Below are 18,144 nucleotides of genomic sequence, written 5' to 3' on the forward strand. Positions count from 1 at the left end.
TATTGGTTAAATCTAAATTTTTAGGTGAATATAATTGACGCTTGCTAATGCTCTATAATGCTTTTTATTTTTAGTGTTCAAGACTTTGATGTTGTGCTATCAATATGAACCTAGTTACTTTTAAACTCTACTTCTGTTGTTTACCAGTAAATCCAAGATGTTTAATGTTGGTGTAAAAATCACTTTCATGATCACTTTTGTAAAATATGAAGAACAGGAAATTATATCGATATATCTTAAGCTAAATTGCCGTTTTGCCGATCTGCCGGAAATTTTCAATTCCGGCAATTTGCCAATTTTCCGGAAATTTTACATTCGGCAATTTGCCAATTTGCCGGAAGTTTCACATCCGGCAATTTGCCGATTTGCCGGAAAAAAACCATTTGCCGCCCATCCCTTCCTTAAATACTAGTATATGATTTTTTTTTTCGGGCGCTTTGTTAGCAAAAAGTTCTCTCCTGGTCAGCGAGAGTAATGATGAACTCTCAAATTAAAATTAGGATTTCAAAATCTCTCTCAAATCTTATGGCGCTTCTGGTGCAAAATAGGTTCCACATGCCCCGTAACCTGAAAACATGTTCCCATACTGACAGAGCCGATCGTCACAAAACCCTCCGACTGATGTTTCTGCTGAGGGCTCTTCTGGTCCCTGAATCCGCTGGAACATGTAGTCCTCAAGGTCTAGTAATTGATTCATTCCTGCGCTTAGCATGGAGGTGTCAAAGTTAGTCTCTCTCTCCTTTCTTGCCAGAAAAGGGAGGCAGCGCAAGTGTGTGTCGGACACTCTTTGAGCATGTGTGCCTCCTTTTCCGTTTTCTCCTGCTCCTTCTTCTTCCTCTACCCCGTCCTTCAGATCCATGTGTTAGTGCCACTTGCAATTACATCTCTCCATCTCTCTCTCTCTCCCTCTCTGTCTCAGGTTTGCTGCGTCTCAGCGTTTCTTTTCACGGCACCTCGATGCACTATTCGGCGCTCCAATTTTTCCTTCTGGCATAGGCCTGCTGCTACTGCCGTCGCCAAACTTGTGAATATTTCAAGGAGGAAGGAGAAGAGGAAAGAGTGAGAAAAAGTGTACGTGTGTGTGTGCTTGAATGAAGAGATGATGACTACTTTCCACTTTTATTCCCTGATTTTATGTTTTTTAAAGGTGGAATAAGAGTGATTTCAAACATTGTAGCTTGAGAATTAAAAATAACTTTGAAAATTGGAACATTTCAAATTGTATCTGCATATGGTTACTGAGTGCTTATTTACTTAGTTAGTTGGAACGTTATATCCTGAACTTTGCACCAAAATGTTTTTAAACGTTTTAATTATTTTGCAATGCTTTGTTTGAAACGTGAATCCATGGACCCACTGGGAAACTTTTACGTAGGTAGTCGGAATCAGGGGAAAATTGGGAGTCAATTAAAAATATTTCCAAGATCTCGGTACTCCACCTTCAATAATATTTGTTCTAGAAATCACAGCTTCACGAGTTTTACTGAGAACTTTCATATATATTATTCTGAATTTAAAATTTTTGATTCCAGAAAAAAAAGTCTAAAAATAGTCTAAAAATACTCTTGAACCAAAACACATACCGTGGTCGGCTCACCACCCCCTTATACATCGCCCACTTTGACTTTTAAATTCCCCCTAATTATTTGTGCTTTGTTACATTTCTTCTTCTTTTTTTCCAACTGTGCCCCACTCTACATCTTCTTCATTCTTTTCCTCTTCTCCTTCCAAATGAAAAAAAAAACGAAAAGGAATCTCAAATTTCTCCCCGTACCACTGGTGGTGGTGCCACAAGGTTTCCTTTTTTTATATATCTACATGTTTCAATTGAAAAAGCAGAAGAGTGGTGCTTTACGAAAAAAAAGAGAAAAAGAGATGTAGCATACCTGTGGAGAAGCAGAGTGAAGAACAAAACAAAAGTGTGGAAGAATGGGAGGAAGCATGGGAGAACGGGCACACTTTTTTGACGTTTAGCACTAGTTTTTCTTTTTTTAGTACTGGATTCATTTTTTTTCGAAATGTTAGTTTTCATCTAGTATGTAAAACTACCCAGACTACAGTCTAGGCTTATGTTTGGGATTAGGTTAGGCTTGCTCATAGGCGAACTTGCTCATAGGCAACCGTGTCTTAGGATGCGTAAGATTTGAGATTCTTGGAAAATAAATATTTGTTCCAAACTAATAAAAGAATTACAGAAACATTACAAACTGGCAAGTACTTGAAATTCGTGTTTCGTTCTAAAACCTAAATTTTTAGACGGTAGTAAATGATAATATTTTTTTCAATTTCTGTATTTTAAAAGCCCTTTAAAATTAATGAGCTAATAAGTACAAAGTAATTATTTCTTATAGTCATTTTTAAAAATTTTTTTTGATCATGCATCAACTTTAATAACTCATAATTAAATTTTTTGTTCTCACATTCAAAGCACTTTTTTTAAAAACGATATCAGTATACAACATTTTTTTCTTGGTTTTTTTTCGGTTTTTTCGATAAATTCGATTTTTGTTTTTTGGTTGAACTTTTTTTGCAACAGCCTAGTGGTACTTGATTTACTATTAGTTCGGCAACAGTTCGGCTTCTGTTATGCGACTCTTTGCCCACCTATAGTCGTTAGGGTAGAAGTACTGCAGTCACAGCTGTGCTCCTTTTTCATATGCCAAATGCCAAATTATGCCGGTTTTTGGAGCGGGACGTATGTCTATATGCTTTTTTTGAAATTTTCGACCCATGCCAAAAAAAAACTGCATAGCGAAATAGCTTTGTGCTCGACGATCGAAATGTCTGCTAATCTTCAATATTATGACTATGACCAAGGTGTGCGCGGCAATTGCAGTTCGGCAATTTTGGCAATTACCAAAATAGCCGAAAATTCACAAAACCGACAATTGCCGAAATTGAAGATTATCAGAATTAACCAGAAACAAAAATTTGATATTTTTTGTACATTTAGGAGCCTAAACATGCAATTTAATGAACAATTTTCTTTTTCAAGCTCAAAATGTTTTAATCCTTTAAGACCGTTTTCTTTCAGAAAATGACTAACCGAATACTAAAAAACAAGGTGAAAATTTTCCGAAAATGCCCGAATTGGCGATTGCCGAAAATTTCCAACACCGGCGATTGCCGATGTTGTCGATTGCAGGAAATCTCCAATTGCCGCACACCCCTGTAATGATATTTTAAAACTATGAAAACCTATTGCAAGGACTTTCAGAAGTGCGGTAATTAAAGTTAGTGCACACTTTTAATAACGCTTTCAACTCCAACTGAGAAACATCGAACTTTTCATTTTTTGTACTTTAATAATGAGACACAAAAAAGAAGGAAGCATTGCGTGTGAACTGATGCGTTTTGAATCTTATTACCTTCTTGCACACGGTGGTGATGATCACCATCTAAATGAATCCCTATATTTTCTATATTTAGACTCGCTCCACTTCCCGTGTAAAATACTTTTTTCAGGAATACGGAAAGGGGAGGGAAGAAATCTGAAAGTGACCATGAAAATAGCATATGATACACGGAGAATTGGAATTTCTCAACGTCTCGTGAAAATTGCCTTCTCCCCCTCCACTACTGGCTTCGCTGCTACGCATCGATTGCCGGGCACTTCTGGCGAGCAATTTCTCGCTGCGTCTCCAAACCCGCTCACACTATTTCCACGGGGGTCGTGGTCCCGTCAGCTTTTTCTCTTTTTGCAGAAAAAGAGAGAGAGAGAGAGAGCCACCACCAACTCGATTAACACCGACTTGAAGACGTCGTCGTCCGTGTTTTCTCTTCTTCAGGAGTCTTGAGAGTGACTTCAGAAGACACGACGACGACGAAAAAAGTTAAGTTGTGTGAGCCCTAGGGCGACGATTTTCTCGTTTTCCCCCTTACTTCGCACACCCACACACATACACACGATTTTACATTTTTTGCTAACTTTCCTTCTGCCCAAAAATGTGTCGCAACCTTCGTTTTCTTACCGATCATTAATCAGTTGACTCGAATCATCTCCCGGGCCACTTGCTCTGAACAAACATTGCCTCCTGGCTCCTCTGGTGGAGGTTTTCACTCGCACCAGCTAATCCTTATCTCTTTTATCTTGTAGTTCCTATTGACTTTTGACACTTCTCTGAAGACTTATCTTACAAGTTGCAAGAAAAGTAATAGGTGGTACTTTTGAAAAATTCGTTTTCTATCAAGTCTTTTATAACGTGCAAAATGTTGCTGTTTTTGCCATGTGACACTGTTTTTCCAAGAATTACATTCACGTAACCAGTTTCGATTTGCGACACTTTCTTTTTTAGAAATGGTGTAGATTCAAAAATCCATTAAATTTTTTTGAACAAACTTAAGACCCGCCTCAGCTATCCTTGTCTCATTTAGCTTGACGTTGCCTTGTCTGAATATTTGGACAGGGGTGAGCGGCAATTGCCGTTTGGCAAATTTTTGCCGACAATTTCGGCAAATCGACAAATTGCCGGTTTGCCGGACATTTTCTATTCCGGAACTGTGCCGGTTTGCCGATTTGCCGAATTGCCGGAAAATCCAAGTCCGGCAATTTGCCAGTTTGTCGATTTTGCCGGAAATTTTCAATACCGGCAATTTGCCGGAAAAAATCGTTTGCCGCCCACCACTGATTTTGATATTAATATGGACACGTGTTGTACAGTTTTTTTACGCACGTACATTTAAAAAGGTTATCAGAGCAAATATATACTTGTTTTTTTTTTAATTTAAACAATTCCAAAATTGTATAATTAAATAAAATCAACTCTAGAGTGTTACAAGATTGGCAATTAATTTTTGTAGCACCCTAAAACATGATCGATCATTTTTTTAAACACCTTCATTATCTTGTGAGCATCATAATAGTATTTTGTAAAGTTCATGACGTGAAAATGTTTTTTTTGAATTCAAACTTTTCAAAAACTATACTTATTCTTTGGTTTTCGAGATATTATATCATATTGGAAAATATATGTGTATCGTCATTTTATTTACTGCATACTGAACAACAGGGGAAAAGGGGTAGAATTAGCTGTAAGACGGCGTCTAGGTTTTGCATTCCAAGTGAATCATGCTCGTTTTTTTTTCTGAATTTTCCGTTATGAAATAGTTTTAAAAAAAAGTATATTTGCCAAATTCGTCAAGCTCGGCAAATTTGCCGTATTCGGTAAATATTAGAAAAAAATATTTGTCAAATTTGCTGAGCTCGGCAATTTTTGTAATTTGCCGCACACCCCTGTTATGGAAGACCTGTCGTTTTCGGAAGAAAGAGAAGATCTAAATTTCCAATAAAAATTTCTGAATAATTAAAATTTGAATTTTTTTTTGAGTTTTCTGGTAGATTATTTTCCAGAGAAATTATTTTTGAACTTCACGACAAATTTTCAATGAAAAATTGAAATTGAAATTTTTATTTTTATTTTTTTAAATTTTTGCATTTATTTGAAAAAAAAACCATTGCTTGAATTTTTTGAAACTTAAATTGTGAAGTTCTCGGAGTATTTTTTATGACAGAAAACTAGTTTTTTTTCTTGTTCAAATGAAGTTCCTAAATCCCCAAAACTGATTATAGTTTATTATTTCAATTTCACATGATCGACGGCTATATTTTTCTCTTCCCACAATTCTCAAGACGATAACGACCACAAAAAATAAAACTTTCACACGACAGTTTCCATAGTGATTGGTTTAAAGAAATAAGGATTTTTTAACGACCCAATAATATTCTCTTCTTCTTTTGAAATGGGGGAATTTTTGAGAAATTTGAGATATTCTGACCCATTTTTTCTTTGTACAAGCTTTAAAAACAATACATCAAAGATGAAAATGTAGTTTTTTGCATTTCAGTCAAAATTTTTTGGCGGCGATTTTCACGGTTAAATCCTTCAAGCCCCGCCCAAAAAATGGACAAAATTTTTCAGCGCAAATCTCAATTTGAACTTTCTGAAAAAAATTTTTGCAATTCTACAGGCCGCCCATGACGTTTCAAACTAAATTTTTTCCGTTATTTTTTCTCTTTTTCTCTCATTTTCTCTTCCAATTCAATGTTTTTGTCTGGCGGAAGAGCCCGGATTTTTCGATTTTCCGGTTGAGGACGTCTTATCAAAAGAAAGTGATTTCATTGGCTTTTGGTGTCGAAAAGAGCAATGCGGCTTATTATTCTTCTTTTGCTGCTTTGTGAAATTTGGTTTTAAGAAATTTTTCAAAAAAAAGCGAACCATCCCGAGACTTATAATTTTTGGAATTCGACCAAAAAATTTGTTCTACGAACATTTTACTTAAATTGACAATACAAGCAGGCCAATCTAGTCCCGGACTTCAAATTGAGACGTAAGTCATTTCAAAGCTTATGTTTAGACTAGATCACCACAAAAATTTCAGCGGCGGAACTTTAACTGAACCCCTGAAATTAGCATTTGAAAGTGGTCCAGTGCATTTTTTAGCTGAATTCTAGGTCAAGAAAATGGCCTTAAAGTAGTTCTGAGCAAATAGAAATTGTTTTTGTGGGTCTTTTGTGTCTAAAAACAATGTGGGTGCTTTTTGGAAATTATTATTTTTTCGAAAAAAATCTGAATTTTTTCCCTAATTTTTGCAAATTTTTTTTCAAATTCTAAAAGTGTTTTTTTTGTATCTGGGCATGCAAAAGGGTGCATATTTCTTCAAATTGAGCCTTTCGCACAAAATTTAAAGTTAATTTTAAGCTTAAAAGTCACTTGAAATAAGTAATTATTTTGTTGAAATAAGCAGAACGTACTAAAAAATTTCCGATCTCCATTATTCCAATGCAAAGTGCTCCTCTGGTGCCATATTTTTGTAGAAAGCTACTTGAAAGATTTGTAAGGTGCTCTTTCAAACTAATACCTACCACTGCTAGCACAGCCCCCTTTTTATTTCTATTACTTCATCGAAGACTAATTCATTACAAAATATCCGGATATCTCTTTTTTTTTTGAATAGGGAGCCCTCCCTCTGTGTTTATCTAATCTGCCACTTGTTTTTCCACTCTTCCGTCTCCTCTTCTTCTCCTAGTGTCCCTTTGAGACTTTTGGCGGTTACTGATACTACAACTAATACCCCCTACCAACAACTAGCCAGTATTTGATAACAAAAACAGCTATATATAATTTTTGAGATTTCTAGATTTTTTCTATCTATACAAAAATAATTTTAATTCCCAGTTGGGGTATATTTTGATGGCTTGACGTTACGGTGCCAGCCTACGGTTGGAAATAGGGGTGTGCGGCAAATCTCAAAATTGCCAAGTTCGGCAAATTTGGCATATTTGCCGAGCTCATCAAACCCCGAAAAGCATAAAATTAAAAAGAACTCAATTTTATGTTACTTTACTATAATTTTTGAACAAAATCATTAGCTTCGGTCAATTTTAAAAAAATCCAATTTGTGGTGTGTGCAGCAAATTTGGCCCCGCCACTTTTTGGAAGTTTGCCATGCTTGGCAAATTTGGAAAACCCAACAAATTCGCTGCATACACCTGGTTAAAAAGCGCCTATTCCCGTTCATTACTCGCCCGTTTGGCGCCCTATCCCGATGATTTGTTCTCATGGAAATTGATTACTAAATACTGATTGAATTTTTTCCTTTTTTATAGGACGCACACCCGTAGGGATTCTTCAAAAAAATTTAGAGTTTTCACCTCAAAAAAATTACTATTCAAATTTTATCTCGAATACCTGAAACTGCATAAAAAATTTTTGTAACGTGACAACACTAATTGCTCTTTAAAATATCTCAATTTTACGAGAGCTTCGTTAGACTTACTACTGGCTCAGACATTTCCTGATTGCAGCTGACTTCCAGATCAGAAGTGCACTAGGAATGTCTTTTAACTCTTTAATCCTATCCTAATCCGCTTAAGCTTCCACCTAAATCATCCCGAACATAAAATTCGTTCTTTCCATTCCCCCTCCTTTCCCAAGTCAGTACCTAAACCCTTCCCCCGAAAAAAATTCGACTACCCGTCTCACCCCATAACTCGATTTGGACGGGTGGGGTAGGCTCGGGGGCTCCGAGCTTTTACATATTTTTCTTTTTTTTTTCTGCTTCTATCTTTTTCTCTGCGTCTCGTCTCTCTTGTTCTTCGTGAGAAGCAAGAGAGAAAGAAAAACTGCATTTTTATGATTGTTGTTCAATTTTTTTTCTCTCTTTTCCCTTCCCTTCTCTTCATTTTTCTTTCAGATTTAGTAATTTTTTCGCTTTTATTTTTCAAAACAATATTAGAATACTTTGCCGCTCTACTTTTTGAGTCATTGCTAGAAAAAGGGGACCTTGATGGCTTTGACATCTAATATCTTGGCTGCTTTCAGTTTTAGGAAAACATTTTTAACTACAAAACTGTTGAACACAATTGTTTCTATATTTTTGTAGTTTAAAAAATTGTTCTGTCGCTGAAAATAACCGAGCTACAAGCCGATAAAGGTTATTTTCAATTAGCGCAACTATGTATGTTTGGCTTTCAGAATTTTACTCGTTTCCTGACAAATTATTACTCGTTCTTTAAAAACCAAATCTCTAATCAATTCGATTTTGCAGAACAAAAATGGCAGACTTGGAAGCAGTGCTGGCTGACGTCAGCTACCTGATGGCAATGGAGAAGAGCCGAAGTCAGCCGGCGGCTCGTGCCAGCAAACGCATAGTTCTGCCAGACCCGAGTGTGCGGAGTATAATGCAAAAATTTCTGGAAAAGTCGGGTGATATGAAGTTTGATAAGATCTTCAATCAAAAGCTCGGTTTCTTGTTGTTAAAAGATTACGCGGAAAATGTCTCCGAGAGTCCGTGTCCTCAAATTAAATTCTACGAGGCGGTGAGTATCAGAGTTACCAAAATATATCTCTGATCTCAACAAAGTTTCAGATCAAAGAATACGAGAAAATGGAGACACCAGATGAGCGATTAACAAAAGCACGAGAAATTTATGATCATCATATAATGGTTGAAATGCTCGCACATGCTCACGTAAGACTCAGTCACTTTAATTCTTCAACAAATCGCAAACTATTTCAGAACTACTCAAAAGAATCATTACAACATGTACAATATCATCTTCTTAAACAAAATGTGCCTCCAGATCTTTTTCACCGATATGTTTTGGAGATTTGCGATCAGCTTCGTGGAGATATTTTTCAACGATTTCTCGAGTCGGACAAGTTCACCAGATTCTGTCAGTGGAAAAACTTGGAGTTGAATATGCAGCTGACAATGAACGACTTCTCAGTACATCGAATTATCGGTCGAGGTGGCTTTGGAGAAGTCTACGGGTGTCGTAAAGCTGACACGGGAAAGATGTGAGTGGTGAATATGCAAGCCTGCTCCTAAAAAGAAAATGTTATGCCAGAAGTTCAAAACCAGGTCTAGAAAAACTAGGTTACCCTGGAGTACCAAAGATACACGTGATGCCAGGTTGTCCCATCACGGTTTGATCTCCAAAAAATGCGGGAATTTTCGCCAAAAATATGTGACGGTAGCACGGTCTTAAGCATAAAAAATAAGTTGAGAACTCTGCGTCTCTTATCCCGCATTTTTTGTAGATCTACGTAGATCAAGCCGAAATAAGACACTCTGACATTACGGGAAGAAATTATCAATATTACTGGACTTGATTAGAATTTCATATTCCAGGTACGCGATGAAATGTCTTGACAAAAAGCGAATCAAGATGAAACAAGGAGAAACGCTGGCACTAAACGAGAGAATCATGTTGAGCCTCGTCTCCACTGGACAAGATTGCCCATTCATCGTGTGTATGACATACGCATTTCAATCACCCGACAAACTGTGTTTCATCCTTGATTTGATGAACGGTGGTGACCTTCATTATCATTTATCACAACACGGAGTATTTACGGAGCAAGAGATGATATTTTATGCGTCAGAAGTTATACTTGGACTGGAACATATGCATAATCGATTTGTAGTTTATCGAGATTTAAAGCCTGCCAATATTTTGTTGGATGAGAATGGTCATGTGAGGGTTTCCGATTTGGGTCTCGCGTGTGATTATTCAAAAAAGAAGCCGCATGCTAGTGTGTAAGTTGTTTTCTTTCAAACCTGAACACATAGAAAATCTCAGACTTATAAGCGCTATTGGGAAGATTATACCTTGTATCAAACACATATTTTGACTCTTGAGGTTTTGCTAAGGAAAAAAAGGCAAAGGCGTTGCTAGAAATTTTAAAACTATTTTTGAGCCCTATAATTATGCCCTATTATTATAATTATAAGTCAGGGCTCCCAGCTGAGTGAGGAGCAAAATGCGGGTCCCACACCGGCGCCGTTACCCGCTGTATGTGTAATGAAGTGGGAAAAGGTAGTTACCTGAAAGCGACTGACACGTTCGGGCCCTCATTGGAGCCCTACTATCAGTATTTCAAAAAGTTTGCCTGTTTTCAAGACAGAAAATGAGGATCTAATCAAACTTTTAAACTTTTAAATAAATTCGACCAGTCACCTAATTGTTTCAATTTCAGCGGAACCCACGGCTACATGGCACCCGAAGTACTGGCCAAAGGCGTTGCCTACGACTCGTCAGCCGACTGGTTCTCGTTAGGATGTATGCTGTATAAACTTCTAAAGGGACACTCACCATTTCGTCAACATAAGAGCAAAGATAAGAACGAGATTGACAAAATGACATTAACACAAGATATTGAACTGCCGAATGAAGGATTGTCAAAAGACTGTCGAGATCTTCTGGAGGGACTTTTGAAACGAGACGTTCCGGATAGATTGGGGTGTCGCGGGAAAGGGCCGACGGAGGTTAAGGAGCATCCATTTTTCAAAGATGTCGATTGGCAAACTGTGTATTTGAGGTGAGTTTATATATTTAATAGAACCAAATTACTCAAAGTACAAAAATTAATATTTTTTGTCGTTAGCCACATAGATGTAAATTGAAAAGAGCATTCGAAGCCATACAGATCCGTTATAAATTTTATCGTCCTGTGCTGGTATTTCTTACAAACCACATTGTGGAAATTGTAATACAGTCCAAAACGGAAATTTAAGGTGAATAATTTTTAAGCCATTAATGTTGCAACAATTTTGTAAAATTTCAAGAAACTCACCAATCAGCAATTTTCCAGACGAATGACACCACCACTAATCCCACCACGTGGAGAAGTCAACGCTGCGGATGCATTTGACATTGGAAACTTTGACGATGATGAAGTGAAAGGTGTCAAGTTGCAAGACGGGGATTCAGATTTGTACAAAAACTTCAATATTGTGATATCTGAACGGTGGCAGAATGAAATCGCGGAGACAATATTTGAGGTAGTGAATCAGGATGCGGATAAGGCGGAGAGTAAGAAGCGGTCAAAACAGAAGATCAAGGTGGCAGTTGAGGAGAAAGGTAAGTAGAAAAAGATCCCCAGGCAAATCTGCATAATATTTGATTCCAGATTCCGATGTTATAGTCCACGGGTATATCAAGAAGCTCGGCGGCCCGTTCACCTCGGCTTGGCAAACCAAATACGGCAAGCTCTATCCATCTCGACTGGAACTTTATCCGGAATCATTAACTGCTAAGCCAGAGGTACGTTTGATTTGAAAACTGAGTAAATATAAAAATGACACATTTCAGTTAGTATTTATGGATCAAATCGAAGATGTGTGCGCCGAAATGCAGACCATCAAGGGAGAGACGGCAATCATTGTGAAGTTACGAGATGGGTTCAAAGAGCCTAAGATTTGCTTAACAAACTCGGTTAGTGAAAATGTTTTAAAGTATAAGACTGAAAAAAAAAACTGTCGGTCTGTCTATCTTGTAGTTTTTGAATTCTGTGGCATTTATTGAAGCGTGCCTTGCACTCTCCGCTGGTATTAATTTCTGCGGAATAAAAATTGCTATTATAAAATTAAACTTGGCTAAAAACTCTAAATTCAAGTATTCAAAAAACCGTTGCGGAAAAATTCTAAATTTATTTTTTTTATTTCTTGTAGAAATTTTTTCCTACAAAAAATTGCGGCAGAAAATTTAAAATTTAAAATTGAGTTTTTCAAAAATTTCTGCAGAAAATTCAAATCTTTATTCTTTCAAAAATACTGACGAGAACACATTTTAAACTTACAATTTTTTAGGAACAAAATTGACGCAAAATTCAAGTTCTGATTTTGATCAAATCAAAATTCTTGCAGAGAAATTTTCTTGTTTAAACTAATTCAAAATTTTAAACTTTGGGGTGCAATTCAAATTTGAACTTTTATAGGAGTGTCATCGTTATCAGATTTTTTCAAAATCTTGAATTTCAAAATTCCAGGACGAAATCTCTTTGAAAGAATGGCACACATCCCTCCGCACGGCTCACAAAGTCTCCCAGGAACTTTTGCAACGAATGGGCCGAAAAGCAATCAAAATCTATGGAGTCAATCATGACCCAATGTTATCTGAAAGTGAACGACCTGGTTCTGTGACAAGAGCCTTTCTGAATAGGGCTAGCAGTGTTGATTCTGGTGTTTAACTTGAAGAAAAAAAATTTTCCAAAATTTTATTTTTGGAAAAAAATCCCCCAAGCATTCCTCTATCTACGGTACCTTTTGTCTTGTGATCTCCTCGATTTTCACACATTTTCCTATAGTTTTTTTTGGGATAATTATTTTAGAACACTTATGTGCTCTTTTTCCGTGCACACATGATAAAAACCGCCGAAAAATGTATATTTTGAATTTTTTCATCAAATGCAGCTTACTACAGAGAGCTTACTATTAGCAGTACTTATGCCAATCTTGGGTCCCGCCACGAAAACAGATTAATGTACTTTTTGCGTGAAATCCATGAGTTCTACTTTGTTTTAGAATAATTATCCTAAAAAACTATAGCTTATCTTTAAAATTAAATTTATACATTCCTTCCACTCCCCCATCCATCCCTGTAAAAAAACCTGTATCAGATGCACAATTTATCGATTTTCACTGTGTTTCTTTTTTCTGTTCTAAAGATTTTTTATTTCATTATTTTTAATGTAAAAACTTTCCTTTTAGAATCTTACACTTTTTACCAATTTTACATCCATTTTCAAAACATCTCAAAAACCCATTTTCAGATAAATAAATTAAAAATTTATTTTATGAAATGAAATGAAATGAAAGAAAAAAAACTAATACCCGTTGAAATGTTGACCGGATGTTAACAGGATATTCATTAGGCAGGAAGTCGGACCCGTGATCTTTCCAGTCAAGGTCATACCTCTTACCGGCTGAGCCACAGGGCGCAGTTAAGTGGAAGCATGGTACCCCCGTAGCCGGTAAGAAGCTCTCCCTGGACAAAATAGGTCGCAGGTTCGACCCCGACACAAAGAGTTTTCCTTTGCTACCGTTTAAACACTTTGTAGACCATTTTCATCTGCTCCTTCGTCCATTTTCCGTTCTTCTTCACATTTTTTCCTGAAGAATTCCATGAGTACTTTGATGTCAGGTGATCGAGGTACCATAGTTGGCCATACTCTTTCTAAACATTTTAAAGGGAATTTTAGTAAATATTTTTGAAATTCATACCACAATTTTCTCGTTCGGAGTACAAGTGACCCAAAATATATGACCGTGGAGGTCTGCTGCACAGAATGGATCGTAAACAGGATAGGAGTACTTGTACTTGGTGCCGTCGGCTGTAAAAATGTTGAATTATTTTATAAATGTTTTTTATGAAAAATACTTTAATTTTTTACTGAAAAATTAGCTTGAAAATCACCAAAACAATTTCAAAGCAATTTTTTTATCTTCTTGGATTTCTTCCAATTTTAGAATGAAATGTTCAAAAAACTTACGAGCAACTCCACCCACCCAATGATGGGTCACCGATCCATTCTCCACACCCTTGTACATTAGAAACACGTCTATAAAAACTTTGAATCCAGTTTTCGGCGCCAATGTCAACTCGAACGAGTCATTAGTCTAAATTATCCCCAGGTTTTTAAAATTGATTCCAGAAAATTTAACAAACCATTCCGAATTTCCTCTTAATTCGAAAATCGGATAAATTCTGCTCCATTTGTTCCACAAAATTCAAATTAAAATCCTCTGCAAACACAGAAATATCCATATCCAACGTATGTGGGATTACAGAACATTCGCGGTACCATCCCAGAAGGGTTCCGCCATTTAAAAATGGGAACATTCGATTCTCTATGAGTTCGTCTCGAAGACGGGATAACACTTCGGATGATGGTCTCGCCGGCATTCGAACCTGGAAAATTTTCAGAATAGTCCAAAAATCAAAATAAGTATACAACAAATTTGAAAAAAAACATTTTTTTTCGGAAATTTACATTTTGAAAGCTCTCCAGGTTATTTCGAAAATCTCGAAGCTTCATTCTTTTATTAAATTTTAGAATTTTTTTAAAAATATTTATGTTTTGGTATACTGTCAAGTTTTAGAAATTACCTTAGACCCGGCTCTTGGGATGTGCAAATTCATACAGTTGACAAATTTGGCACGTTTCCAAAACTCCACGAATAATTTGATGTCAGCTGGAACTGCAAGATTTTCAACCCAACAAGTTGAGAATTTTCTGAACTTTGGAAAATTGAAAGGTTCAAGATAATTTAATAAATATTACTTTGGAATGATTTTCCTGGGTTCTGATCTAAAATCAAGAAAGTCTTTTTCGGTATCATTAGTGTAGTAGACAATTTCAAACCGGGAATCTTGCAGGAGCCACGTGGCGGATAGATATTTGACGTCCACGCCAATCTGGAACTAGGTGACTTTGATATGAATGAGGTGGGCGGCAAACGATTTTTTTTCGGCAAATCGGCAATTTGCCGGAAAAAAATGCCAAAATTGAAAATTTGCCTATTTGCCGAACGCCAATTGCAGCCCACCCCTGATATGAATCGATAATTTATGAGCAATTCTAACTCAAATTGTCTGATTTTTTTTGTGAAATACCCGCCAATTAAAAAAAAACTTGTTGAGCAATTTGAATGTGGTATTTCCTCTCAAATATTTTGAAACTCATTTGGTAAAAGTATATTTTTAATATCAACATGTTTTTTTCTATTCTTACTTTTGTTGGTCTTCCAGTTGGTAGATTACAAGCATTTTCATCTAACATCTTGAGTACATCAACATCAATCAGTAGGACTGGAACAGTTGTATTCAATGAGTTCAGAAAAGATTCACAAGTTTGATAGTGCAAAGCAAGCTGAAATTTACTTTTTTGAAAATTTAGCATTCATTTAAAGGCAGAGTAGCGCCAGTGGGGATTTTGTTTACATACACTCACAATGATCCATAACGATAGAATAACATAATAAAACAATCCAAAAAAATTAAATTTTTATACTTTCCTGTCAAAGTTTTTGCCAATATTTTGAAAAATATGAGCTTTTGAGGAAATCTATAGCAATGTCGTATGTTTCGACCTTCACAATGTTTTAATATAAATAATTAAAACAAAATTCCAGTATAAAAAATGTAGGAAAATTTTTTTTGGTGGAATTCCAAAATTATAGGTGGCAAAACTTTTTGACAGAAGATAAAAAATTTAAAGAATTTTTTAAAACGTTTTATTACGATATTCGGTCATTTGGGCACCATAGGAGTGGTTTTTTAACAATTTTCCAGCTGGAGCTACTTCACTTTTAATAAATCTTACGGATCGTTTCATGAATGGAACGATTGGACCGCCCGTGTAGTCATTTTCTTCGTTCAGTTGATTCCGAAATACAGTTGTCTGATAGAAGATCAGCATGGAGGATAGGAGAAGAAATGGAAATGAGAACAATACAAAGTGCTTTCTCATTCTGGAAAAATCATAAATACTGTTCAAGCTAATACGGAAAAATGTGTTAGAGAAGTAACGAAGGTCACTCAAAAATAATTTTTTGCGACCAAAAATTTTTCTCTCAAGAGAAAAGATAGAAGTGGGGAAAATTTGCGCAGAAACAGATGGTGACTTGATTTGTTTTTTTTTCTTTCTTTGTATGAACAGAAAGGAGGAAAGGGACACTAACAAATTACTTGTTTACTATTTATAGAATTTCAGAATTTTTATTTGCTTGAAGACTAAGTAAAGTTTTATTTTTAGATGTTGGAATTTTGAGTTGGTCTCGAGAATATCAGATTTGAAATAACGTAGAACTAAGAATAAGTCTGAGCCTGAGCATAAGCCTAAGCCTAAATCTAATCCAGCCTATTAAAGGTGTGCAAACCTGGAACATTAAAATATTTGATTTCTGAAAAATGAAAGTAAGAAAGGAAAAAAGAAATAAAAAACTAACAAAGGAACACCAATTCTTCTTTTTTGTGTTTTCTGGTGGTAGCATTCTATTCACGGTCGACTGCCTAATAACGAGAAGCCTAATGAAATGATAGTCGAGTTGATGTTTTTTGGTGAAAGAGCTTGGAAGTTATCTTCAAATGCGGAAGGAACGCTTTATATGACAACCAGTCAATTGATAAAACTATTTTCTGTATATGAGTCAACTAGAACAATTTTGTTTTCCTAAATATTTGAATTTCAGAGACAGTTTATCTATGAGTGTTTTGTTTACACGGCTTGTGGTGCTAGAATAAAATTTAATTTTGACATTTCAAAAAGATGGACTGTAAAGTATACATTTTATAGCAACTTAAAATGAAGTAGAAACAGTTTGGAAAGTGTTAAAAACTACCCCTATGGTGCCAAAATCACCAAATATCGGAACATGCGATGTTGCTTTGGATTTCCTCAAAAGCTTATATTTTTTCAAAATTTTGGCAATTTGCCAAAACTTTGATCGGAAATTAGGAAAAATCTAAAAGAAACATTGGAGTGTTTTATTATATTTTTGGTGGTTTTGAATAGTTATAAGTGTATTTAGTAAAAATTTCCACTGGCGCTACCCACCTTTAAAAATCAAAAACGCAATGGCTTTTGATTTTTTTCAAGTTTCAGTTATATCAGTTCAAGATTCAAAAATCAATCATCAAAAAATTGGAAAGTCTTGAAAATTTCATGGGGAACCCCAGCATTAGAAACATCAAAAAAACACCAAAAAAAGAAGAACACAAAAAACAAGTTTTCGATAGAGAAGGAATATTTTATCGATGGTACTACTACAATATTTATTAAGTATGAGCTTCTTGTTGGTAGTTGTGTGACGTCAAAACGAGCATACAAATGGCACTTTTTGCAAAAATTTTTATGAGTACTAGGAACTAATTGGCACCTTTGGTTTTAGATAAGGAAACAAGCAGGCAAGATTTTGAGAGCGTTGAAAAATTTATGAAGACCTTTTATATAGTCACAAAATTTTAGTGCCTTGCCATCAGGGCTGGGACTTTTTTGGTCTTTTTGTTTTTCTGGTCAAAAGACGGGATAATGATTTTTTGGATTTTTGGCTTTTTGGTTTCTCGAAAATTTAAATTTTTGTTTTTTGTTTTTGGTCCAAAATTATTTTCTGGTCCCAGCCCTGCTTGCCATGTGCCTAGTTTTTGATTGAGTACCCATGTAGGCCTGCAGGTAACGAGACAGCCACGTGTACATGATTATAAAATAAAAATGCCAATTTGTCATGAAGGCTCTGGCCCCCTCCCCCAAGTACTGCGACAAAACATTTGACCGAAAAATATATTGAAAAAACATCTATCATATAAAAATTGCTGAAAAATTGATTTAAATGTGAAAATTTGTCCCGAGTCTAATTAAAGTATGGCCTATGAATCAAATTTGAATAAATTTATCATTTTTCAAGACTAAGCCTAAGCCTAAACCTAAGCCTAACCCTAACCTAGCCAAGCAGAAGCATGAGCCTTAATTTGTTCCAAAATAGAAAGAAAAGAAAAGTTGCAGAAATTGAAAAAGCAACACAAAAGAGACATTTGGTGGCAGTGATTTGTTTATAATATCTCTGTAACCTTCATCCTCCACATTCCTGGCAGAGGACTATATCGACTGGTTCGGTCATTCATAAACAAAAGCATTTATGACTCTCATTACAACATATAGAGAAGTGAGGAAAACAGGAGCGAGGTGACTGACAATGAGAAGTGTGTCTCCTATTAATGCTACATTTATAGTAGTGAAATCATTTGTCACTTGATTGATTTGATTAGCTTTGATAAATGGGATTCTAGGAGTGCAGATCGTCTAAATATAGGATGTTTAAAATATAGCCGTCAAAAGATTTGCCAAAAAAATCGAATTTTTT

The 18,144-nt window shown here is 35.8% G+C and overlaps 3 protein-coding genes and 1 non-coding gene across 4 annotated transcripts; 2 read left to right on the forward strand and 2 right to left on the reverse strand.

The window, feature by feature from the left end:
- Positions 1–523: 523 nt before the first annotated feature.
- Positions 524–859, reverse strand: W02B3.3 (uncharacterized protein; the record flags this gene model as incomplete). The annotated part of the gene is made up of 1 exon (NM_064833.1): positions 524–859. One exon carries the CDS (start codon positions 857–859, stop codon positions 524–526), a length of 336 nt encoding a protein of 111 aa, NP_497234.1.
- A 7,118-nt stretch (positions 860–7,977) lies between these two features.
- Positions 7,978–8,091, forward strand: W02B3.8. The gene has a single exon (NR_052047.1). It is a non-coding gene; the product is annotated as an Unclassified non-coding RNA W02B3.8 (non-coding RNA).
- A 456-nt stretch (positions 8,092–8,547) lies between these two features.
- Positions 8,548–13,075, forward strand: grk-2 (G protein-coupled receptor kinase 2). Its single transcript, NM_064834.7, has 9 exons — positions 8,548–8,818; positions 8,869–8,970; positions 9,019–9,299; positions 9,634–10,041; positions 10,482–10,823; positions 11,097–11,365; positions 11,415–11,548; positions 11,597–11,719; positions 12,273–13,075. The coding sequence occupies exons 1-9, from the start codon at positions 8,555–8,557 to the stop codon at positions 12,471–12,473; spliced, it is 2,124 nt and encodes a 707-aa protein (NP_497235.2). The 5' UTR covers positions 8,548–8,554; the 3' UTR covers positions 12,474–13,075.
- On the reverse strand, positions 13,048–15,844 carry W02B3.4 (uncharacterized protein). Its single transcript, NM_064835.5, has 8 exons — positions 15,609–15,844; positions 15,018–15,155; positions 14,568–14,701; positions 14,393–14,519; positions 13,952–14,194; positions 13,776–13,902; positions 13,507–13,616; positions 13,048–13,459 (listed from the first exon to the last, which is right to left on the reverse strand). Exons 1-8 carry the CDS (start codon positions 15,753–15,755, stop codon positions 13,322–13,324), a joined length of 1,164 nt encoding a protein of 387 aa, NP_497236.2. The 5' UTR covers positions 15,756–15,844; the 3' UTR covers positions 13,048–13,321.
- Between the last annotated feature and the right edge of the window lie 2,300 nt (positions 15,845–18,144).

This window comes from Caenorhabditis elegans, chromosome III, assembly GCF_000002985.6.
Source record: "Caenorhabditis elegans chromosome III".
NCBI classification, from domain to species: domain Eukaryota; kingdom Metazoa; phylum Nematoda; class Chromadorea; order Rhabditida; family Rhabditidae; genus Caenorhabditis; species Caenorhabditis elegans.

Bases quoted from the DNA above. Each gene is read 5' to 3' on its own strand.
- grk-2 (NM_064834.7), top strand. From the start codon at position 8,555: ATGGCAGACTTGGAAGCAGTGCTGGCTGACGTCAGCTACCTGATGGCA. The intron at 9,300-9,633 runs GTGAGTGGTGAA...TTCATATTCCAG, and splicing joins AAAGCTGACACGGGAAAGAT to GTACGCGATGAAATGTCTTG. The intron at 10,824-11,096 runs GTGAGTTTATAT...GCAATTTTCCAG, and splicing joins TGGCAAACTGTGTATTTGAG to ACGAATGACACCACCACTAA.
- W02B3.4 (NM_064835.5), bottom strand. From the start codon at position 15,755: ATGAGAAAGCACTTTGTATTGTTCTCATTTCCATTTCTTCTCCTATCC. The intron at 14,520-14,567 runs GTAATATTTATT...TCCAAAGTTCAG, and splicing joins CCCAGGAAAATCATTCCAAA to AAAATTCTCAACTTGTTGGG. The intron at 13,617-13,775 runs GTAAGTTTTTTG...ACATTTTTACAG, and splicing joins TTGGGTGGGTGGAGTTGCTC to CCGACGGCACCAAGTACAAG.